General features: G+C 41.2%; 1 protein-coding gene across 3 annotated transcripts in view; it reads right to left on the minus strand.

Annotated features, from left to right (window-relative positions):
- PRCP (prolylcarboxypeptidase) overlaps positions 1 to 25,843 on the minus strand; it is a 74,111-nt gene that overhangs the window by 42,215 nt on the left and 6,053 nt on the right. For all 3 annotated transcript variants that reach the window (XM_079787321.1, XM_079787320.1, XM_079787319.1), the window contains exon 3: positions 647 to 787. In XM_079787321.1, coding sequence (XP_079643447.1) covers positions 647 to 787 — 141 coding nt within the window. The remainder of the gene's footprint in view (positions 1 to 646; positions 788 to 25,843) is intronic.

The following is a 25,843-nucleotide window of genomic DNA, read 5'->3' on the forward strand; positions in this document are numbered from 1 at the left end:
CCATTTTGACCCTAATAAACATAAGAAAAATGATAAAACAGTGAAGCTAAATTAAAATATAGCTATAACTTTACCTTTGTCCATTCATATTTCACAATTAAACTTGTATTTTTTATTTGCTTTGATGAGGTTTTATCCATTCGCTCATTTAACAAATATTTATTGAGCACCTACTATATACCGAGCAGTCCTGGACTCTGAGCATATACTACTGAACAAATATACAAAAATATGTGCCTTTGTATTTACATTCCAGAGACCATAATAAAAATAAAATAATTGTATGCCATAACATTCCTGTTCCCATTATCTTAATATTTTTGTTCATTCAAAAAAGAAGGTAGGGTTTCAAAAAAAAATTTTTTTTAATTCAACTGTCTAAATATAGTATTTCATTATTTCATGTGTAATTCTTTAAGGCAAAATATGCAGGCTTAGTGGACATCTGTATTTATTCTTTTGTGAACTGCCTATTCATGGTGTTTTGGGTTTCTTTTCTATTTTTTTCTAGTGAGTTTATCTTTTTGTTATTTTTCTAAAGAGCTTCACAATTAAGTACAGTAATACTTGGTCATACATGCTGCAAAATATTTTTCCAGCTTATCATGATAAATAGAGCATAGGAACTTCACAAATCTGCACATACCGTATTGTTGCAAAACCAGATAATGTCCCCTTCGTTACCAGTATAGAAAAGTATTGATCCACCCTCTTTCCTCCAGTGTTGGTCAGCTATTAGGTACCGCTGTTTAAAAGTTTTCTCATTCTTAAATCCAAAATGATCAATCTATGACAAAAACAAAACAGTTATGAACAACAAATACATATCTATCAACAAGTGAATCTAAAAGTCAAGTGAATTAAAAATCTGAGGAACAGAATAAACTGGTGAACTTAATAGAATCAGAGGCATAGAATGGGAGTGGATTGATAATTCTGAGGGGGAAAGGGGTGTCTGTGTGGGGAGTATGGGAAGAGACTGGACAAAAATCATATACCTATGGATAAGGACAGCGGGGGGGAGGTAAGGGCAGAGGGGGGTGGGAACTGGGTGGTGGGGAGATATGGGGGGGAAAAGGAGAAACAATTGTAATCTGAACAATAAAGATTCATTAAAAAAAAAACAGACAAGACACATATTTCAAAGAAAAGTAATTAAATGAAATAAACAAGAAAATAATTAAATTTTTGTTAAAATCCACCTACGGTACAAAAACTATACTTCATTTGATTTTACTATTAGTAGCAATACTGATACTGTTATTTTTTATATTGTAAGATGAAACAAAATTATTTTCTTTATATTGCAAGATAGCAATGTTGTTGGTGGTCAAGATTTTCAGTATAAGAGAAAAGATCCTATCTAATAAAAGAGTAATATGCAAATTGATCATACCCCCACTACACCCACAAGCCACGCCCACCAGTCAATCAGGAGTATGCAAATTAACCCAACCAAGATGGCTGCGGCCACAGAGAGAGCAGGAGGCTTGGGTTTCCCCGGCAATGGAGGAAGCCAAGCTTTCCGCCCCTCTGGCCGGCCCTGGACTCCACTCAAGGCAACAAAGTTTCAATTATAGAAGATAAATAAATCCCAACAAAAATGGCAGCAGCCATGGAGCTGGAGAGAGCAGGAGGCTTGAGTTGCCCCCGGTGATGGAGGAAGCCAAACTTCCCCAGCCCTGGCCTGCCTTGGCCTCTGCTCAAGGCCATAAAGTTTCAATTATAGAAGATAAATAAATCCCAACAAAAATGGCTACTGCCACGGAGCGAGCAGGAGGCTGGGCTCTGCTCAAGGCTACAAAGTTTCAATTATAGAAAATAAATAAATCCCAGATACCAGGGCCTCCGCTTTGGTCGCCAGGGGGTGTGGCCGGCCTGTAAACCACCACAGGCCCCTCACCCAGGCTGCCCCACACCCCAAGGGAACCCCCACCCTGATCCGGGACACCCTTCAGGGCAAACCAGCTGGCCCCCACCCGTGCACCAGGCCTCTATCCTATCTAATAAAAGAATAATATGCAAATTGACCGTCACTCCAACACATAAGATGGCTGCCTCCATGTGGTCAAAAATGGCTGCCCCCATGTGGACACAAGATGGCTGGCACAAGATGGCCAGCAGGGGAGGGCAGTTGGGAGAAACCAGGCCTGCAAGGGAGGGCAGTTGGGGGCGATCAAGCCTGCAGGGGAGGGGAGTTAGGGTTGACCAAGCCGGCAGAGGAGGGAAGTTGGGGGTGACCTGGCCTGCAGGTAAGGGCAATTGGGGGGGACGCAGGTCTGCAGGGGAGAGCAGTTGGGGAGGACCAGGCCTGCAGAGGAGGGCAGTTAGGGGCAAACAGGTGGCAGGGGAGCAGTTAGGCATCAATCAGGCTGGCAGGGGAGTGGTTAGGGGGGTGATCAGGCTGGCAGACAGAAGCAGTTAGGGGCAATCAGGAAGGCAGGCAGGTGAGCAGTTGGGAACCAGCAGTCCTGGATTGTGAGAGGGATGTCCAACTGCCCGTTTAGGCCCGATCCCCAGGGATCGGGCCTAAACGGGCAGTTGGACATCCCTCTCGGGGTCCCAGATTGGAGAGGGTGAAGGCTGGGCTGAGGGACACACACCCCCGTGCACAAATTTCGTGCACTGGGCCTCTAGTACAATTATAAAATCAAATAGCTACTTTAAAACACAATGATATTAAAATTAAATTGGAAATACTGATGGTAACCCATTATTTTTTTTCTAAATTTTTATTGAATTTATTGAGGTGGCATTGGTTATAAAATTATACAGGTTTCAAGTGTACAATTCCATAATACATCATCTCCCAAAGTTAAGTCTCTGGTCTCCATTTATTCCCCTTTACCTTTGTATTTATGAGTCAGTTTCTATTTTGTGAGCCCATTAATTTTTAAAATCTCTTCATTATCCAAACTTTCAATATTAAAATTCAAAAACTAAATAGACCACTGAAAAGGTCTATAAACATTGTCACTCCAGTAACATTTGACATTTCAAGGGCCAGGATTTTAGTGTCTAATACCAGTCCCCACTAAAAGGAACTAGGGCTTGTTAGTGTCTGACTAGCATTTGGGTCAAGGAAGCGAGTAGATGAAGCTATGTCTCTTGCTGTTCAAGGAAGCAAGGAAGTGCTAAAAAATTAATGGAGTTATGTCTAAAGGCATAGGAACCAATTACAAAAGATTATCACTGGGTAACGTTTTAACAAATTGAATATAAAACAAACTGAGCATAAAGAGAATAATTGTAGTTGATTAAAATATTCAATTCATGAAAATCCATTAGTCCATAAGGGTATCAAAAAAGAGAAAGCAAGAAAAATTTGCATTTGCCACCATTTAAGGTGTATAATAAACTAACTCCTTTGAAATTGGAAAACAAAAGAGTAAAGAACTCAACATTTAAGCTGCCTTTTCCAAAGAATTGTATTTCAGTGTACCAAATAGTCCCAGTTGATGAAAAAGAACTCTGTTCAATCAAATGTCAGCCATTGCAGAAGCAATGACAGAAATAGAAAAATCATAGTTTTGTAATCCCTAATGAAGTTACTGATTCAGGTAAAAATTACCAAATGGTGCACATTAGGAGAGTGAATGATAGAGAAATGAACATTCATATTAGTGCCAAATATCATAGAGAATACTGTATTTTCACAAAGGGAAAATGTAACTTCACAATGGAAGGATCAGGCTAGCATCACCTTAATCTAGTGATCAATGTGAGTGAGCATCACTAACAGTGAGGTAGGCAGGGTTTCTGTGTCTCTTCCAATGGTACAACACGAAACACGAATCACTTATGATGAATTCTTTTTTGTTTTTCACTGCTAAATTGCCCTTCAAAAGGCTTTATCAATTTACATTTCTACTAACAGTCTATGAGTGCCTGTTTACATCTTCATCAACGCTGGATAACATTAGTCTTTAAGATTTTTGCCAATCTGAAGGGGGTAAAAACATTTTAAAAAGCAAATTCTTGATAAATAGTACTGAGTTTGAACATTTTTTCAGATGTTTATTTGCAATTAATATTCCCTCTTTTGTGAATTACTTATTTGTAGCCTTTGACCACGTCTCAATTAGCTTATTGGTGTTTTAATTACTGTATTTTCTGGCGTATAAGACGACTTTTTAACCCAGGAAAATCTTCTATACGCCCAGTCGTCTTATACGCCGGAAAATACAGTATTCAGTTTGCAGGTGTTCTTGTTTTGTTTTGTTTTTAATCCTCACCCAAGGATATTTTTCCATTGATTTTTAGAGAGAGAGTAAGAGAGAAGGAAAAACAGAGAGAAACGCATCAATTTGTTGTCTCCTGCATGAGCCCTGATGGGGGCCCAGGCGGGGAGGAGCCTGCAATCCAGGTACCTGCCCTTGACCGGAATTGAACCTGGGACCCTTGGGTCCCTAGGCCAACGCTCTACCCACTGAGCCAAACTGGCTAGAGCTGCAGGTGTTCTTTATAGAAATTATGGATATTAAAGTCTATGGCTGTTTTTGCTTACCTTGACTTTATTTAAAGTATTATTACCTGTGTGAAGTATTGGAGGAGAGCCACCTTTCTATCAAGCTTCATGTTCCTGTGTGGAAGGTCTGCCTTCCCATGTGGAAAGCTCCTGGCCTCTTGCCCCACCATCTAGGTCTTCCCCAAGGGAAGGAGAACAACTCAACTTATTGATAACTTTGGCCAAAACACTCAGCTCAGTCCCATCCTCTGTCCTCTCAGTGAAAACGCACTCATCCTTCCCTGTTCCTCCACACCATGAGTGTTACAGGGGCAAGCCCTCACAGGGCTGACCTCGGGGGTGAAATATTAGCAAACCTGCTTCCCTAGCAGACCCCAACCACGTGGTCCAGTATCAGTTGTGGTGGTAATAAGAGTAATATTTATATTTCCATCTGCCACACTCCTGTGTCTATCTCTTAATAGGTTCTTGTGTCAGTTAGAGTCCAAACAGAAAACAGAGGCACATTCAAATTAGAATTATCAGGAGACTTAATAAAGGGACTATTTACGAAGGTGTGGGCAGAGTATAGGGGAGATAAGCAGGATAGTGCAGCAACCTATGGGTAGTAGAGCAGAGCTTTTACCACTCCTGGGCCTAAAAGGGTGAATGGGATGGGGGCATGGCTACTGAAATCCAAAAGAGGATCCTATAGAGCCAGCTGCCCTCAGATGAGGGACACAGGCAGCTTGAGTCAGCCTGCAGGGAGGAAGCCAGAGAAATAAATACCCTGATGGTTCTCTTCTTCCCCTCTGGCACCAAGAATATAAACTTCCACCTACATAAATGTAGTTTCTTTCCAAAACCTAATGGCTTAGAATACTAGGGGCATTGTGCCCTCTGCTGTTGAGAATTGGGACCTACATGCCACTTCCAGCTCTGCCTCCTGAATAGTTTTATAAATCACATGAAAGGGGACAAGGGCCTTCGAACTATTTGATCTATGTTGTTCAGCTGAAGAAACTAGGCTCAAAGATCAAGTGACTTTGTCACAAGTCAGAAGCAGAGCTGAAACTTTTAATTATTTTTGTAATTTGGTTTATGTGGTCTAAGAAATTTTAAAGAGATGCTTCCGTCCTTCACCTTGTAGAGGAGAGAAAGATCCATGAGATGAGTAAGCAAAGTACAAAAAGAACATTCTTTAAATAAAGTTTATTGTGACAAAAATAACGATCTGGACTTTAAAACTCAAAAATTAAGTTCACATACAGAAAAGCCTATGAGAACATTACATCTGGTAGACACAGTTTTAGTGGCAATTTTGGAGCAACGGGGGTAAGGGGGACAAAGCACCTACTATGTGCCTGGCACCATGCTGGTGCTTTCCACAGATCACTCATCATCCTCCCAGTCACTCTCTGGGCACTTTCATTATGCCAGTATTACAATAATAATGTTGAAGCTCAAAGAGGTCAGATAACTAGACCAAGGTAACATCCTATATAATTAAAGGGTAATATACAAATCAACCAAACAGAGGAAGGACCAGTCACTATGATGCGCACTGTGGGTTCCAAACAGGGAGTCACATTCTAATTTACAAAAATTCTATGAAATCAAAATACTGTTTGCTCTACTGCTACAGCAGAGGTGGAGATACCCTGCCCTTGAAAACACTAAAATGTTCCAGTAAATCAAGAAATAACATGTTTTGTCAAACAAGAGAAAAGTGTTTCATCAGATAAAGATTCCGGTCTCACCTGCTGACTAAACAACTCCAGAAAGAACCACATGTTCAAAAATTTCCGACTTTTGTGCCACTAGAATTACCTGGTTACAGCATAACCTCCCAAATTAGAGATAAAGTGCTGCTGTGATTATAAAACACATAAATATTACATCATAAAAGTTTGGCCATCAGAGGGCGCTGTAGTATAAGAAATAAAGTAGAGAGACCATGAAGGTTTAAATAGATTCATAATATTTTAGGACAGGAAGGGAACTTAGATATTCAGTCCAAACTCTTAAATGAAAAAACTGAGATCCAGAAATGCCAATTATTTTAAATCTTTCTTTTTAAAATAAAGATATATTCACATCATTCAAATATGGCATTCATCATCATTTTTAAAGTCAGGGATTAAAATTTATCCTGTTAGAAACCAGGATAGTGGTTATCCTTGCACAGGGAAAGTGACTCTAAGAAAAAAAATGAAGGGATTCTGAATTTAAGATAGTGCATTTTTCAATATGTGTAATAAGATAATTAACAAATAGCTTTGTTACTATTTAAGCTTTCCTTTAAGATATATTTTAGCCCTAACCGGTTTGGCTCAGTGGACAGAGCGTCAGCCTGCGGACTCAAGGGTCCCAGGTTCGATTCTGGTCAAGGGCAAGTACCTTGGTTGTGGGCACATACCCAGTAGGGAGTGTGCAGGAGGCAACTGATTGATGTTTCTTTCTCATCGATGTTTCTAACTCTCTATCCCTCTCCCTTCCTCTCTGTAAAAAAAAAAAATCAATAAAATATATTTTTTAAAAGATATATTTCATATTTTAAGATTTCTTTTATAATATACATATGTTTAGATTTATGTTTCACTATAGTCAACTGTAAATTATATTGCTCCAAGTCACATTTATATTAAATGTTTCTTTCACTTAAAAATATGTATTGAGTACCCTTAAGTGACAGACATTAAGGAAAGAGAACTGAGTAAGATACAATTCTATCTCTCAAGTTTAGAATCTAACAAAAGGAATGAACATATTAATAGACAACTGCATGATGGTGTGGTTAGGTTCAATATACAATGTACTGTGGAAGCTAAGTAGAGGAGGTTACCATCCTGCCTAAGGAGGTGACATCTGAGCTGAACCCTGACAAAAAACAAGATTTTTTTCAGGTACAGAAGAGCATTTTAAGCAAAGGGAGCATGATGAACGGTGAAGAACAAAAATAGTCAGAAGCTGTTGTTGTTTTATGGCAGGAGGTATATACTAGTAGTTTATGAGGGAAAGATTAGATTCATCACGCTGCCACTAGATGTAGATATGAAAATCTTCCAATAAAGAGAAACCTAACTGAAATCTGAAATTGCCTCTCTAAATAAACCAGCAGTGAATAAAATCAGTCCACTAGAAATAGAGCCTAATGAGGCTGAGGAGACTAGAATAATGTCTGGCTAATAGTAGATCAGTGAATATGTAGAGAATGAATGACAGCATGCATACATCTTAGCTCTGCAAAATTGGTATAAAAATAGACCAAACCCAGCTTCAAAGAACAGCATGACTCAAAATAATGAGAATGGAGATCAAAGTTCCCAAGATCAAGTTTATGATCTTCGGGGGTTCTTTTATTGCATGGGTCTGTTACTGGCTGTGGAAGAGTTGCAGAATGCTGTAGCTGAATGTGCCTTTTGCCCAGTGACAAATCACATGCCTGAGGGAGAATCCAAGCATAAAATCTAAAACTAGTTCATAACAGTTTGGCCTTATCCAGGCTGCTGAGGAAGCATAAGCTGCATGCCCTCTGCTGGAGGTAGAAATGAGACAATAAATAACTACACATTAATACAGACAAAAGGCCAGAATCTGGGTGGAGGGTCAGGAAAGGGCTAATCAGCATTTTACTAAAATATATAACCTGAAGTATACCAGATCTTATGACAGGGTTAGTCACAGTTTTTAGGGCTGGAAGAATTTAAAGCTGTGGCTTTCAGCCAGTGCACAGTTATTTAACCTGAATGACAGCCTCTTGTAAAATGTATATCATAACGGCCCATTCAGCAGCATACTCGAGTTCAGTAAACCTAAATATGCTGCAAAATGTTGATTTGATCAATATTTAAAATACACTTTTTCAACAACTGAGTTTCATGAAGAAGGAAGAAACCTGAGAAGGGTATAATGCCCAAGGACAATAAAGGACTAGAGGGAATAGTTGAGACTATAAGTGAGAGAGGGATTCTATGATGCAGAGAGATTCTGAGGTGGCAGAAGGGAATGGGGACCATAGCACAGATGGAGGGATCTGACTTGGACAGGCTAGTCTGTGGAAAATGACCTAGAGAAAGATGATAAAGAAAGGGAGAAAGTGTAAACAAAAGGCTACTAAAAGATCAGGTGAGAGATGATGACAAGTCTAATAAATAAGCCAGGTTTCAAACCCAAGTCTCTCTTCAATTGCTACATATATACACATAAACAATGTTCACTTTCCAAAATTATACACTCTGGAAATATCTCAATGAAAAAGGGCCCAATGTATAACATCAGCAGTATTCACATAATAGCAATCAACAAAAATAAGTCTTTTGAACAGCTGTAACCACCTCTACCACCCTTTTATAACTGATTCTGCACTGACACTGACTGTGGGCATTTTATAAGAAAGAGCCCCACTAAACTGGTGAGAGAGTCCCAAGACCATCAGGTTCCCCCTAACACTTAATGGAAGTTAACAAAGTAGATTCAATTTCCACTCTTTTCCTCCAAATACTATTTAAAGAAACTTTACAAAATGAGAATCTAATAGAGTTCTGAAACTTTAGTCCCTGCTTCCCTCTGGTGAGACAAGACATCAGGATCACAATCTTGACCTAGTTCCCTCTGTTAAATTAATAAACTACTTTTTTTTAAAAAAGTATTACATACAAACAAGGTATTACAACATAATGCAAAAATGCATCTCCTCCTTTTGCACAGAGGACCTGCTGTGATTCACACTGGAAGAACCACTGGAACAAACCTATAGCATTCTCTTTTTATAGATTGCTTTAAAAAGAATTATTCTTTTTACACTGACTAATAACTGATTTTAGAAACTTTAAGCGTCTGAAAAATTAAATTTTACAAAATCCCCATATGAAGAGTATCCACAAAAGGAAGCAACTGAAAAAAGTAGCTGCCTAAGCTTTTTCCTCTTGGGGAACTCCAACATCAAATGTCTGGTCATGGTTTCACTATACAGTGGCCTCTAGAGACTTTTTATCATCAACTCTATAGACTACTCATTGTTTTCAGCATTTATCCGGTCTGAATTATAGGGCACTATAAAAAAAGATAAAGGAAGGGAAAAGGATATCCTCAGCTAAAACCAAAAAGCTCAGAACAATAGCAGCAAGTTCCAACAGGACCAAGTTGCTTCTTTGATTACTTTCAGGTGCTTTTACCACCACGTCACCATCCTGTGTAGCAACTTCCCAGAGCTAACAGGATGTAGAGAGAAATGAAAGTCAGTGATGAAAGTCATTCATTCATTCATTTATTCAAATATGTCTTGAGTATCTACCTTGGGATAAAGGCTAGAAATACAACAGTGAACAAGCTGAATATGGTCACTGCCCTCCCAGTACTATCTATATATATCCTCTCTAATAAAATGGTAATATGCAAATTAACCACCACTCCGCTACATAAGCCACACCCACCAGCCAAGTCACGCCCACCAGCCAATCAGGGCGAGTACGCAAATTAACCCAAACCAAGATGGCTACAGCCACAGAGAGCAAGGTTTCCCAGGTAACAGAGCAAGCCAAGCTTTCCATAGCCGTTGCAGGCCTAAGCCTCCACTCAAGCTACAAAGTTTCAATTATAGAAGGTAAACAAATTCAAACAAATGGCGGCAGAATGGAGCTTGAGAGAGCAGGCCAGGGTTGCCGGTGGCAACAGGGGAAACAAAGCTTTCCGCACACCCTGGCCGGGCTCACCCGCTTAAGGCTACAAAGTTTCAATTGTAGAAGGTGAATTAACTGCCACAGAAATGGCTGCCGCCCCGGAGGGAACAGCAGGCTTGGCTCAGCTCCAGGCTACAAAGTTTCAATTGTAGAAGGAAAATAAATTCCAGATACCAGGGCCTCCTCTTGGGTCGCCAGGGTGCGTGGCCGGCCTGCAAACCACCACAGGCCCCTCGCTCAGGCCGCCCCATGCCCCAAGGGAACCCCATCCTGATCCGGGACGCCCTTCAGGGCAAACCAGCTGGCCCCCACCCCTGTACCAGGCCTCTATCCTATCTAATAAAAGAGTAATATGCAGATTGTTCATCACTGCAACACACAATATAGCTGCCCCCATGTGGTCAAAGATCCTGCCCCCATGTTGACACAAGATGGCCACCACAAGATGGCCAGCAGGAGAGGGCAGTTGGGAGGCACCCGGCCTGCAAGGGAGGGCAGTTGTGAGGGACCAGGCCTGCAAGGGAGGGCAGTTGGAGGTGATCAACCCTGCAGGAGAGGGCAGTTAGGGGTGACCAGGCTGGCAGAGGAGGAAAGTTGGGGGCAAACAGGCTGGCAGGGGGGCAGTTAAGCATCAACCAGGCTGGCAGTGGAGTGGTTAGGGGGTGATCAGGCTGGCAGGCAGAAGCGGTTAGGGGCAATCAGGAAGGCAGGCAGGCAGGCAAGCAGTTGGGAGCCAGCAGTCCTGGATTGTGAGAGGGATGTCCGACTGCCCGTTTAGGCCCGATCCCACCAGGATCGGGCCTAAACGGGCAGTCGGACATCCCTCCAGGAGTCCCAGATTGGAGAGGGTACAGGCTGGGCTGAGGGACAACCCCCCGCCGTGCACGAATTTCGTGCACCGGGCTTCTAGTCTATATATATAAAAGCGTAAGTATACGTCTGACCAATAGCTATGATGCACACTGACCACCAGGGGGCAGATGCTCAACACAGGAGCTACCATGACGTGCACTGGCCATTTAAAAAGAAATGGCACCACAGACCTGGCGCAGACAAACCAACACTCGGCTCCCCGCAAGTGGGACACAGGCCCCGCCACCACACTGGAGCAACACCCCACTAAATTGCAGCCAACACTGCCAAGACCCTATGGTGCAAAATGTGGCCCACAGCCCAGCCCAGAAACGGTTGCTGTGGGTGCTGGGTAATGACATCACATAGCAACGACCTGCTTCCTCTCCCTAGCAACTAGCCTCCTTGGAGTTTCTTCAGCCCAGGAACACGACTTGCTTTATAGCCAGGTGCAAACATTTTATAGTTTAACCAAATGTCTGTGAAGCGTTTCCCCGTGCCTCATCTCGTTTGATCCTCACAGAAGTCCTGCAGTAGGTAGATAGGAGACTCTGTAGAATCCTATTTTATTTTCATTAGTCAGAAAACGGAGATTTAGAAAGTTTAGAAATTTGACCCGACTGAAAAGAAGTAAGAAATGGTGGACCTTGAAAATGACTTCAGGTTTTCTCACTGTGCAGAATATAGTCAAACATTGCTGCAGTTAAATATTTCACCCTTTGTTTTCCCTTCATGATCTACAATAATAATCTGCTTTGTGTTGATATTCACTGCTGTGTTGCTGGCAATTACCTGAAAGAGAAGTTGGCGTGCTTCACTGGGCTGGAAAAAGTTTAGCCAAAATCAGAAAGCAGGTCTAATTAAGCAAGTTTATCTATATATATAAAGCTCTCACTGGCACCAATCACACACGTGTGCTTCCATCTGTCATTGTCAATTGTGAATTTGGTTGACACTTCTATTATAGAGAAACAGTGAATAGCAATATTAAAATGTTTCTTCTAATTAATTTCCTTTCAATGTGCACAAATCTGTGCACCGGGATACTAGTAGTCTAATAAAAGAAACAGACAACAAGCAAGCAAATCTATATATATAAAAGCCTAAGCGACTGTTATGACTGAACGACCAGTCGACAAGTCACTATGATACTCTGTGATTTTTAGAGAAAGTGAAAAGGAGAGAGGGAGAACTCAATCTGAGAGAGACACATCAATCCGTTGCCTCCTGCATACTGCCCCAACCAGGGCCAGGGATTGAACCTGCAACCCTGGTATGTGCCCTTGACCAAGAATTGAACACACAACCTTTTGGTGTGCAGGCTGATGCTCTAACCACTGAGCACACCTGTCAGGGCTCTTATTTTTTTAAATAAGAGAATATTTATTTAGAAAATCACAGAGGTACAAGACGTAATTCATAGAAGAAATGGGCTTAGGAAACAAGTAATTGAGGCAAAGGAAGGGCCCTTGGATCTTAGAAGTGAGGAAGATAAAGGTGACACACCTAGGGGAATGGAGTGGAGGAGGGGGGAGGGGAAAGGCTCAGGCATGTTCCCAGAAGAGAGAGCACCCTGGGTCTTCCATCCTAAGGGTTTTAAGAGCGGAGATTTTAGGGGGGGTTGCAGGGAAAGATCTTAATAGAATATTCAGCAGCTTTTCAGGTATGTCCTTTCAGGGTTGGGGTCTCCATTGATTGACTGCTTGTCACCAGGGTAGGGGTTCATTACTCAATGCAGCTGGTCCTGAGGTCACTCGTCTGGTTTTGCTGCTTTTATGGGCCTTGAGATGAAATACAACTAAGGTCTAGATATTATCTCTAGGAAGGAAAAGGTCAGGGGTCCAAACCGCATGATTGGTGATAATATTTGTTATGTATTTCTTTTTTTTTAAATATATTTCTTTATTGATTTGAGAGAGGAAGGGAGAAGGAGAAAGCGATAGAAACATCAATGATGAGAGAGAATCATTGATGGGCTGCCTCCTGCACACCTCCCACTGGGGATCAAGCCTGCAACCCAGGCATGTGCCCTCGGCTGGAATCGAACCTGGGTCCCTTCGGTCCACAGGCTGACGCTCTATCCACTGAGCCAAGCCGGCTAGGGCTGTTATACATTTCTTAACAAAAGGGAACAAGGAAGCACTAAACAGGCTAGAGACCTTGAAGATCAAACATGTATTTAAAGCATAAAACATTGCAGGAAGGCCAAGAGAAAAGAGTAAAAAGACGTATATATTTGGCTGGGGTGTGAAGTGGAGAAACAAGATCACCTGGAAACAGAGACTATCCTATCTAATAATAGAGTAACATGTAAATTACCATCACTCCGCTACGCCCACGATTGGGCGGCGGGAAGCTGGGGGGCGGGACTCGGGGTGGCCTATCCGGCCATTGAGAGGCACGGATCCACTGCCACTGAGGGGGGCTACCCTGCTGTTGAGAGGCGCAGGGGGCAGGACTCCCGCCCCCTGTGCCTCTCAACGCCAGATCCGCGGCCGCTGAGGGGGCCTGCGGCGGACACCCAGCTGCGCCTCTCAACGGCAGGGTAGCCAGGTGTCCGCGGCAGCCCCCCTCAGCGGCCGTTGAGAGGCGCAGGGGGCGGGACTCCTGCCCCCTGAGCCTCTCAACAGCAGGGTAGCCCCCCTCAGCCGCCGCGGACCATCAAAAGCGTGGGAGCTGGGTGCCTGTCTGCTCCAGCACCAGGCCTTTCAGAAGCCTCCGCCGAGTCGGAGGCTTCTGAAAAGGCCTGGTGCTGGAGCAGACAGGCACCCAGCTCCACTGCGAAAAGCAAAAGCGTGTAGGGGACCCTACACGTGCATGATTCAATCATGCACTGGGCCTCTAGTAGATAAATAAATGACTATAAATTCATATTAAGTAAATATTAATTTGACTGCAAAAAGCCCTTCTGGAAATCATAACCCATACTTTGTGGCAAGCAACTCCCCTGGCATCTCAGCCAATATTCATTTCATCATGTTACACCCACATTCTTCAGAGATGGACTAAAGCACTGGGAGCATATAAGTAACAGCAATAGGCTTTTGCACTTAACATTTGCGATAAGACAGGACATGCATGATATGCAGTGCCACCCCCTCATCTCAGCTCCACATGTACAGAGCTTGGTGCTGTGGCCTCCCAGGTCCACACATGAAACCCCAGGTTGCTGTCCTTGAGGAGATTAAAGAGAAGTGCTTGACAGATGTGAATTCCTTCTCTTTTAAGGTGTGGTCATTTTCTGGGAGCATTTGAGATCTTGCTCCCTGACATATGTTATCAGTTTGGCTTAAATAAACTCTTAAAATTTTTCAAAAAATAAAGTGTGGTCATTTTTTAGAAAATAGACTACATAAAAAGGCAAACAAAAAGTCTGTTTTAGTTTGTTGGGGCTGTACTGATCATTGTCATTAAAGCCAACTGTTCAAGAGAAAGAAAACATCAAATGCCAAAGTCATCACCACTGCTTTCCAAAATTATTGTCTGAGCTGCTCCCTTAAAGGAAAAGGCCATTAGTGCTCAGGAAGTGCAGAGGTTTCCGACAGTTTTAACAGACAGTGTCTGCAGTGTGACCCATGGCTCAAACTGCATAAAAATAAAAATTCACTGACAAATAATAACAAGTACTTCCTCACTTTCCTATCTGCTGAATCAGAGCCATTGTTTGGGCTGTCGTTCCTTGTTTAAATCACAAGAATACTGGCCAAACATGCTAGTTATACAGCATCAGGTAAACTTATCAAATGCAAATTATGTCAAGGCTTAAATACAAATACGCACACACACACTAAAATTTAACCAGTACCAAGGTGATCTTTCAAAAACTTTGGGGGTTTTTTTCTGCCTGAAAACCACAAACATTCTGTGATACAGTGAAAAGAGAAGGGTATTTGAAGAGAGATCTGAGTTTGAGTGTCAATTGTGCCATCTATTAGATCTATTTAAACTTAAAAAAAGTTGTTCCATGTCTTTGGCTTGTTTTCTTGTAGGTACAATGAAAACAGTAATAACTATCCTAGAGGGATCTTGTGATGATGAAGTTGGATAATACATGTGTGCAAGTGTCCAGCAAGGGCCTGGAAGAGAAAGCTTGATGTATTACTAATATATTTTTGAAGCGTATTATAATGCACCTCCCAAGTGTGAAATCACTGCCAAACACACATGCAAACATATACAATAATATTATATTTTAATATTGCCACCTATACCAAAGAAATTATGACATAAACTTAAACAATTTGCTCTGAATGTTCACTTTAAAAACCATGACCTTACAAAGTAAAAAAATAAATAAAATAAAAAATTGCACCCATCTTGGAGCTGATTACAGGGCAGTGACTTGGTGACAGTGAGGGCCTCTCTTACACACCCAATATGATGTGTCCTGGTATGTGATATGCTTTGCTTTTGACTTTCTGTCCAGTTACCAATGCTGTGACAGTGCAATATAGTATGAATACAAATTCATCACTGTAGAAATTACGTAGCTCTGAGGAAAGGTACATATGGCAGAAATAAAACATGAGTGTTTTGGATATCCTATTTATAAAGAATTCTAAAACAATGTGTGATAACACTTTGATCACTTCATATGCTGAAGATTATAAATCCACATCTCAGGGACTACTTATTTTCTCTTACATGGCAAAATAATATCATTACAATCATGGTTCAACAACCAGGTCTCTCATCAAAGAAGTTAAAGGGATTAGCTTCAAATTTCAGTCTAATGTCCTTTAAAATGATAATACTTTATTAAACAGAAGAATAGTGCTATTTTTCTATACATGTATTAAAAGATGAGACCAGTATCCAGGCTCTTAAAGAAAGCAAAATATCTACACATAGTCAATTGGATTTGATTTACTAATCCAAGGGATGGTAGTCTTTCAAAAGCAGAGTGCCAAACAGGTGACCTCTGACCCTTTGAATTACTGAACAGGAGGTGGGGTATGCAAGCACTTCTATAAGAGGAGTGAAAGATGAATATATGGCAGCATAGATTAGGGACATTTAAATGAATTCTTGTTAACTTATTCTAAGCCAATTGTTGTACACAGACTGTTGTACACAGGGAAAGCTTAAGATGAAGGATGTGCTAGTGGAATTAAGGTAAACTACCCTGAGTAAGCTTAACGGGACAAAATTCTAAAGTAGTAAAATCACTCCTGCCTCACCAATTTAGTCTCCTCCTTTATTCCCTTGGAGAATGCCTTTTTGATCAATGGAAATCTCTTAACAACTTTTGCTCTACAATGTACAGAGCCACCCCAAAATATCTCAGTCTGTTTTATCTGAAGTTTCATAGTCCCTTTTGACTGCTAACATAGTTGCCAAAAGCTCTTCTTTCCATAACACAAAGCTAGTGAGAACAAAATTGTTTTTCAAACCATTTTTTTTCTCTCCAAAATTACCCAACCTGGTGTTAGAAAGACAACTGAGATTCCTCAACTTTATTATTGTCTAATCTGGATTTCCTTAATAAATGTGACTTCCATGACTATCTTAAAATCAGGACATGAGTTACAAAACTTCTGTCTATCTCAAATATATGGCTAGTACAGAGGTAACATGGAGCAAAAGCTCTAATGTCAACAGAACTCTATTTAAATTCTGGTGCTATCACCATCACTTATTAGCTATGTGATTATGGATATGACTTCATCTCTGAGCCCTTTATCCCTCTATAAAACAACTAGAGGCCCAATGCACGATATTCATGCAAGGGGCTCGGCCCTCACAGACCCTCGCAGCCTTGGCTGGTCCTCACAGCAACAGCTTAATCCAGAAAGTCATCCGGACTGTTGTTCTGCTGTTTGGTCTAATTAGCATATTAGCTCTTTATAATATAGGATGTAGTACCTCTCTGAAGAAAACATATATTTAGCACTTATGCAGTACCTGCCACAAGATGAATGCATCTATTCTGCTCAACATGTGCAGCATGCTCTGCCCCACTAACCCATATGGGTACTTCAACACCAAGTTATGTTCTTAAAGTCAATGAAGGCTTCAGAGAAGGAATAGCCATACCACAAGTGTGCAAATGGAAAAAGTGACAATACTAACCTCAGTGTTGAGGGCTTCAGCCTCCTTCCTCATCTCTGGTCTACTGTTTCAGTCTTACTGACCTCCCTTCAGTTCCTCCAACATGACCTGTTCTTTACTAACTCATGATACTAGAGGCCCAGTGCATGAAATTCGTGCACGGGGGGGAGGGGGGAGACACGCCCTCAGCCCAACCTGCACCCTCTATAATCTGGGACCCCGAGAGGGATGTCCGACTGCCTGTTTAGGCCCGATCCCACAGAGATTGGGCTTAAACAGGCAGTCGGACATCCCTTTCACAATCCAGGACTGCTGGCTCCCAACTGCTCGCCTACCTGCCTGATTGCCCCTAACCGCTTCTGCCTGCCAGTCTGATCACCCCCTAACCACTCCCCTGCCAGCCTGATTGACACCTAACTGCTCCCCTGCCGGCCCAATCATCCCCAACTGCCCTCCCCTGACAGCCCGGTCACCCCCAGATGCCCTCCCCTGCATATTCCCTCTTTATTAGATAGGGTTTTTTCCGTAACATATTGGGCAGCCCTAACTGGTTTGGCTCACTGGATGGAGCAATGGCCTGCAGACTCAAGGGTCCCAGGTTCAATTCCAGTCAAGGCCTTGTACATTGGTTGAGGGCACGTACCCAGTGGGGAGTGTGCAAGAGGCAGCTGATCAATGTTTCTCTTTCATAGATGTTTCTAACTCTCTATCCCTTTCCCTTCCTCTCTGTAAAAAATCAATAAAATATATTTTTAAAAAAGAAACATTTAAGATTCCTCCATATCTGCCTGGCTGGTGTGACTCAGTGGTTGAGACCCCAGGCTGGGGCTGGAAGGGGCTCGCTCCGTGGGGCTGCACGCCCCTCCCAAGCTGAGACCCCAGGCTGGGGCTGGAAGGGAATCGCTCCCTGGGGCTGCGCCCCCTCCCAGGCTGAGACCCCAGGCTGCAGATGTGTATGTGTGGGATCACTCAGTGGGGAGTGAATTTGTTTTGTTTTTTATAAAGGGTCAGGAGGGCCTCTGGGCAGCATTCCGCCATGCCGCTTACTCAGCAGGCTCTCAGCGGCAGCCCTCCCTGGGACTGGGGGACTCTGGCAGGGCTTATAGGACTGGGCACTGCCATCTTGTGGCTATGGGTGCCGCCATTTTGTCATGGAGTGACGGTTAATTTGCATATTACTCTTTTATTAGATAGAATACCCTCTACCTGGACAGAAATTTCAGTTATCTCCCTTCTCCTGGCTAACTCCTGCTCAGCTTTCTGGTTTCTGCTTTAACACCACTACTGCCTAGCAGATTCCCTAATACCCAAAACTGAGGACTCCACTGTAGATCCCACCACAAACTACTTCCTTAAAGCACATCATTCTTATAACTACTTATCTCTATCCTCTTTCCCACTAAACTGTAACTTTCATGAAATGTGTCTTTGTTTTAACACAGCTATTAACAGAATGTACAGCACACAGGTAGAGTTTGATAAATATTTATTAAATATATAACTATGCTGCTTTACTATATAAATGTATACATACCTGCTGTAATAGAGTGATACTTCATTTTATTATATAGCAAAATTACAGAAAAGGTCAGAGAAAGCGTCTAAAGAAATCTGACAAACAAATCTGCCTTTTACTAACCCATATGGAGGTTTTCACAATATGAGCAGCAAGAAAAAGAACATCATGACTTCTCCAGTTGCAGGTCCACAGGGCAACTTGGAATTGACGCGTACATAATAGATAGTAAGGATTTCCAAATATATGTAGTGAATTGGCCTCTGTTTGCAAATAAAAAACCAAAATCATAAAAACAACTGCCTTTACTTTTGCTCTCTAAAAAATATAGGCAGTACACAATTACCACAGAAGTAGCCTTTAAGGAGACATTTTTCCCAATGTGTTCATTCTTCACCCTTCTCTTAACCCTCACTCATACACAAAACAAATAAACATAGGAACTGCTGCATTCCCTCCCATGACTCTTTGTAGATATTTTAAGAAGAGTCAGCACAGACAAGTAGCCACAGCTTCCAGATCATCAAAATAGGAGAATGAAAACAAGCAGCACTATTTTTATTTACATGACATTCTGCCTTATTCCCCTAAAGCAGTGGTTCTCAACCTTTCTAATGCCGCGACCCTTTAATACAGTTCCTCGTGTTGTGGTGACCCCCAACCATAACATTATTTTCGTTGCTACTTCATAACTGTAATTTTGCTACTGTTAATGAATCGTAATGTAAATATCTGTATTTTCCGATGGTCTTAGGCGACCCTGCTAGCGGTTCTCAACCTGTGGGTCGCTGTAGAGCCTAAGACCATCGGAAAACACAGATATTTACATTACGATTCATTAACAGTAGCAAAATTACAGTTATGAAGTAGCAACGAAAATAACTTTATGGTTGGGGGTCACCACAACATGCGGAACTGTATTAAAGGGTCGCGGCATTAGAAAGGTTGAGAACCACTGCCCTAAAAGAATAAGACAGTTGGGAATCAAGTTTTCATATTCTTTCCTTACACACACACCCTCCTTACCTCAATGTGTAGAGAAGCAGAAAAGGGAAGAGGGGAAAAGATACAGATTCAATAAACATTCATGAAGATGATATTCTTAAGTAAAACAATGTGCAGTATGCTATGGCGGAATAGGGATACTTACAAGAAAGGGTTCCCGCTTTTAAAGGGGATTAAAACAAGGTTTTAAGGATACAAAAGGTTTCAACATAAGACCTGTGACAAAAAGGAAGGATAAAGAAAGATCTTATCAATCACACACTTTCCAGGAGATTAAGAAATGGCCCCAGGAGGAGATCTTGCTCCCCAAAATTTGTCATCAGTTTGGCTCAAATAAACTCAATCATAAAAAAAGAAAAAAGATATGTAGCCCCAGGAAGCAGTGTCTGAGATGGGATTAAGAAGAGAAGGGCATGAGAGAGGCATTCCAGGCAAAGGGAACAATGTGGGCTAAAGCATAGAAAAAACAAAGGAAGGGACATGTGTGCAGAATAGATTAGCAAACTGAAAAGGTGGGTTGGGGCGATAGGGTGGAAGGTCTTGAATGCTACAGGACTTTGTTCTTTTTTTATCTTTCAGGATTTTGTTCTTAATAAAGCAAACAATAAGGAACCATTGAAAGTTCTGAGCAGAAGAATGGTTTGCCTAGAGGAGAGCTGATTTGTGACCCATGGAGACTGCAGTGGAAGGAGAACTACCTGATGCAAGGATAAGGTGACCAGACGTCCCGCTTTTGGTGGGACAGTCCCAATTTTTAACAATTTGTCCCGCGTCCCGCGGCGTTTTAAAAAGGTCCCGATTTTTGGGAAAATGCACCACAAGCTAGGGAACGGCGGGAGAACGGGAAGGGAATATATGGTTTTTCGGTGGCCATGTGGTTATTTAGCCAGGATATGAGTTTTATATTATTTTTGTTAATTTTATAATGTTAAACTTTAATAATAACAAATAATTGTTGAGAACTGATTATCGAGAACTGCTCATCAAAGTTCTCATTGTTGATCAGTTGTTAGAATTCGACCACCATTGTTTGGACTTAATGAACAATGGCATTTTTGGGGATTGGCAACGACGAAAACATTTTGTAACTGTCTCTCAGACGATACACATCGTACTGCGTGCTAGTAAGCTAGTTAAACAAGTGATGTCATTACAAATCAGCTATTCAGATAATTTAGGTAAGTAATTTACTTATTTATTTCATAAATACATAAATTTTCTTGAATTTAGCAGACAGTACTCGTATTATTTATATTTTATAGTGGCGACAAAAAGTCTAGCGCTGGCCTTGAAAGTGACACAACTTACGTTAAGGCAAATTCAGAGGAAAAATAATACAAGTTAGTATTGTTATTATTTAGAAAGAAATATAGGATTAAAATAATTTTTAAAATATAGTTACTTTATAACAATCAAATTAATTTAATTTATAAACTAACAATAAAATATGTTCATGTAATTATGTACCTACTTACTGTGTTTTTAAGCAAATTTATAATATAATTTTAAATTGTTTTTTTTAGATTTTTAACATAATGAGTAAGAAAAGAGGATGCAAATTCAACGATGATCTAAGAAGTGAATTTCCTTTTATTAAAAAAAACAAAAGCAATTACAATATAGACCAAATTTTTAATCAAGAACCACCCCCAGGCCGAAACTGGTTTGGCTCAGGGGATAGAGCGTCAGTCTGTGGACTGAAGGGTCCCAGGTTCGATTCCGGTCAAGGGCATGTACCTTGGTTGCGGGCACATCCCCAGTAGGGGGTGTGCAAGAGGCAGCTAATCGATGTTTCTAACTCTCTATCCCTCTCTCTTCCTCTCTGTAAAAAAATCAATAAAATATATTAAAAAAAAGCAAATCCCCCCCCCCCCCCCCCCCCCCCGTCAATGGTGTCCCGCTTTACCAATCTTAAAATCTGGTCACCTTATGCAAGGAGGACCTGTTAAGACTCAGGAAGGCAGTAATAGAGGTCACAACATAGGTGAGGGCGGTATAAGTGAAAATAAAAGGTGTACTCTGAGGATGGAATCAACCCAACTTGGTAATTGCAAGAAATATGACAGAAGAGCCAAAAATAACTGACATTTCAAGCTTTTTAGGAACTTTATACTTTCTGCTCCTTCTCTGATCCAGTGTCCCTTCCTGAGAGAAACCTTCCTAAAATAAAGCCTTTCCCATCCACTGTATACCATATTTACATATCACCTTGCTTATTTCCTTCAAGGCAATCATTAAAATCTATAATTTGTTTATTTAATGTTTGTTTGCTTATTGTCTATTTCCTAATCAGAAAATAAGTTCCACATGAGCAGTCCATCTATTGTCTCCGGTACCATGCCTGGCATATATACAGACTCCCAGTAAATATTTTTTAATGGTAACAGTGTCACCAGGAGAAACTTGGAGCAAGTCATCATGAGTCTGGTTCTGAGTCAGGCTTACAAAACCTCCAAGTAGAAATATCAGGAGGCAGACTGAGTTCATGAGTAAAACCCATGAAACTTGGTGCCTCAGTTTTCCCATCTATAAACTGGGGATAGCGGTACCAAGAGTTCATAAGATCACTGTGAGAATTAATGAGCTAATAGGTGTAAAGAGTTTAGAACACTGCCTAGTTCATAGTAAGAGCTCAATAAATATTATTATTATTGTTACTAAAGGCCCAGTGCACGAAATTCGTGCATGGTGGGGGGGGGGGGGGGAATGTCCCTCAGCCCAGCCTGCACCCTCTCCAATCTGGGACCCCTCGAGGGATGTCCGACTGCCCTTTTAGGCCCGATTCCAGTAGGACTGGGCCTAAACGGGCAGTCAGACATCCCTCTCACAATCCAGGACTGCTGGCTCCCAACTGCTCGCCTACCTGCCTTCCTAATTGCCCCTAACCGCTTCTGCCTGCCAGCCTGATCACCCCCTAACCACTCCCCTGCCAGCCTGATTGATGCCTAACTGCTCCCCTGCCAGCGTGTTTGCCCCTAACTGCCCTCCCCTGCAGGACTGGTCACCCCTAACTGCCCTCCCCTACAGGCCTGGTCACCCCTAACTGCCCTCCCCTACAGGCCTGGTCCCACCCAACTGCTCTCCCCTGCAGGCCTGGGTACCCCCCAACTGCCCTTCCCTGCAGGCCATCTTGTGGTGGCCATCTTGTGTCCACATGGGGGCAGCCATCTTTGACCATATGGGGGCAGCCATCTTGTGTGTTGGAGTGATGGTCAATTTGCATATTACTCTTTTATTAGATAGGATAATTAGTCTTAGAGAAATGGGTCAAAGCACATGAGATAGAGAGAAATCTACAACTATGGGTTTGGGAATGATCTACAAAGCAGCCCTGAGAGGAACCATGAGCTCCAATCTGTGAAAAGCAGGCAGATAGGAGGGATTGGAGATATACGAAAATACACACCCTGGTCCTATTTAGGTAACCTTAATTACTCCCTCTCTCTTTTACACAGGTACTGATACCTCTGGAAACCTTTTTTTTATTTCCTCTCCCCCTCTTCTCCTTTCTTATCCAGTAAAACCTTGGTTTGAAATGAAGTAGAAAAGAACCATGTCCTTTTTTCCTCTCCATCTCCACTCAAATGAGTTCTTCATCCTTGCCCCCAGTTGTGTATGGAAGACAAGGGTGTAAAATAATTAAGAAAAAGATGCAAAGCAGCCATGGCTAGGAAGCAAAAGAGAGTAGTCTACATGTTTACCCAGAGTCATGGTGCTAGGTGATGCACAGTCTGGAGTCCAAAGGCGGGCTTTTAAATGCTGTCCATACTGCCTATGAAAGCCAGGACAGGTCAAATGCTCCTTTAACAACATTTTTTTAAAAATGGATTATAAAATAATGTAGGTTCATTATAGATAATTTGAAAAATACAGAAGAGTATAAAGACTAAAATGAAACATCACCCAGTTAATATTTTAGTATATTTTCTTCTACTCTTTCTCTGTGCAGCTATAAACATATTTTTAAACATATTTGACTCTCAAGTGGTAGCTGATTTTTCTCTCTCATACCTTTCCCACCACTGGGCCTGAAAGTGAGAATAGATTATTCCCCTTGTTCCTAATTCTTCCCACCTTTCTCTAACTCGCTACCTTTAAATATTATGTAATAAAACTGCACCATCCCACTACCCCTCTTGCTACAATCGTCACCCCTTCCCCCGGTTCACTTTCCCTCATTCCTTGAAGATTTTATCTCCTGTTCACTGTCACTCCAACATAAAGCCATTCAAAATTCTTAGTGATTTCAATTTCCTAGCCTCTTAGTTCCTTTTTATCCTCTGCTCCAATGACCTTGTCTTCCACCTACCTAAGTCACTACCCATGGTTAAACCCTAGATCTTGTCACTCCCGGTAACTGCAATCCCACCATACACTTAATTGCAAACATTCTACTACTTCCCCATATCTTTTCATTTCACTCCCTCTACTACTATGATTCATTAAATCTTCCCACCTCATATATTAATACCAATAATCCACCTTTTCCCTGTCCCTTACCTCATCCTCATACCCTCTTTACTCAGCTTAAATTCCATGGCCCATGAGCATAATCATTCCCTTGCATATACCCCTCAGTCCCCATGTCTCTTTCTCATTTTGTTTTAGTCGTTTTGTGAAACAAAGGGCAATACTGGTTAAAAAGAACTCTCCACCAACTTCATACCCATACCCAAGAAACTGAATGTAGCTAGAAAAACATACAGCCATGTCAAGTGGTCTTACTAATTTTCATGAGACTTCAAGGCAGACCTGCAATCAAATTCTATTTCCCTAGTCCATTTACCTCCTTCTCTGACAGAGGAGTATTTACGCTCTCTCTCCTCCTCACTGTCCTCATCCCCTACTACTCTCTCCCATGGCTATGTCTCTCCAGTCATAGTAACCTCCTTGAAGTTGCTCCTGCCTAGCACACACCAACCTCAGGGGTTTTTTTTACTTGCTCTTCCTCATGCCTTAAATGCTCTTCCCCCAGTGCCTAGAATAGTGCATAGCACACAGTGGTCACTTAATAAAAACTGAGTAAATGAGTTTGGAAACACATTGTACAATCAATTTTCTATTTTGCTTTTTTCATTTACCACCAATTCATGACAATTTACCTACACTGTCATATATACTTCAAGTCCATCCTTTTTATCAGACTAATATATTCCATTTATAGATAGACCACAAATCATCTACAATCTAGAAATGAGAAATCAGAACATTTGCAAGTGGGAAATTTTGGATATTTCTTCCTTTGATCTTTCTGAACCTCAGTAGTTTCATCTTTAAAAATGAGGATAATATCAACCACACAGGAGCATTGTAGAGACTGAATGTGTAATATAAATACAGAGACATCAGTTTTGTTACAACTACTTAGATGTCAATTGAATGAAATACCCTAAATTAAAATGGAACTCACAATATTGTCCTTAATGACTTGATCAAAACACTTAATCTCTATTAACCTCAATCATAACATCTATTTTTAAAAAGTAATTGTGATAATTGAAAACAAACATGTAAAAGGGCTTAGCATAGTATCTGGCCCAGATTTAAAAATCAATAAATGTTCATTTACTCATTGCTCATAAATAAAAACTAGGATTTTTCTTAAATTGTGAAGTATAAGAAGAAAAAATTTTATAAATCCCCCAATAATATATAGACTACCAATGCAGAATTTGACTTTTTGATGAACAATTAACGAATACTTACAAAGCATGCTTGAGATTTTTTATAAAAATCTGTTATCAATTTTGTACCTTTTATTATTAAAAAAAGGTAAAATAATTGTTTTTAATTACTAAATAACAATATTAATAAATTAATTCCTTTATTTGTCATGTGCTTCAATCTATTTATATATATCAGGTCAGTGAATTATGATGATGATAACAGCAAGAAAACATTAAGTAGACCAGCCTCACTTCAGGAATATTCTTTGAAGAAATCTGTAAGTTGCTGCCATATACTAGTATATGCCTATACATTACAAATTTATCAGTGCTTTTCCATATTTTTCAGATACAAGTTTGAGTATATGCTACAGGAATGGTCAACAAATACAATGTAAGGTTCTCAAGATGTAATCGTCCTGCCTTGTTATGTAAGTCAGGATAGGCTAAGACCTCCCTAAGAACTAGCCCAGTATCAGACATGTAAAAGAACTGGATGAACGCTGTGTAGGTGGATAGGTGGGTGAATAAGTGACTAATTGAGTGTGTTGTTCCTTCTTGGCACTCCGAAGTCAATACCTTTTGTCTCCCACCCTGTGATTAGATGCAATAATAGAACCTGTTC

This window comes from Cnephaeus nilssonii (assembly GCF_951640355.1).
Source record: "Cnephaeus nilssonii genome assembly, chromosome: 13".
NCBI classification, from domain to species: domain Eukaryota; kingdom Metazoa; phylum Chordata; class Mammalia; order Chiroptera; family Vespertilionidae; genus Cnephaeus; species Cnephaeus nilssonii.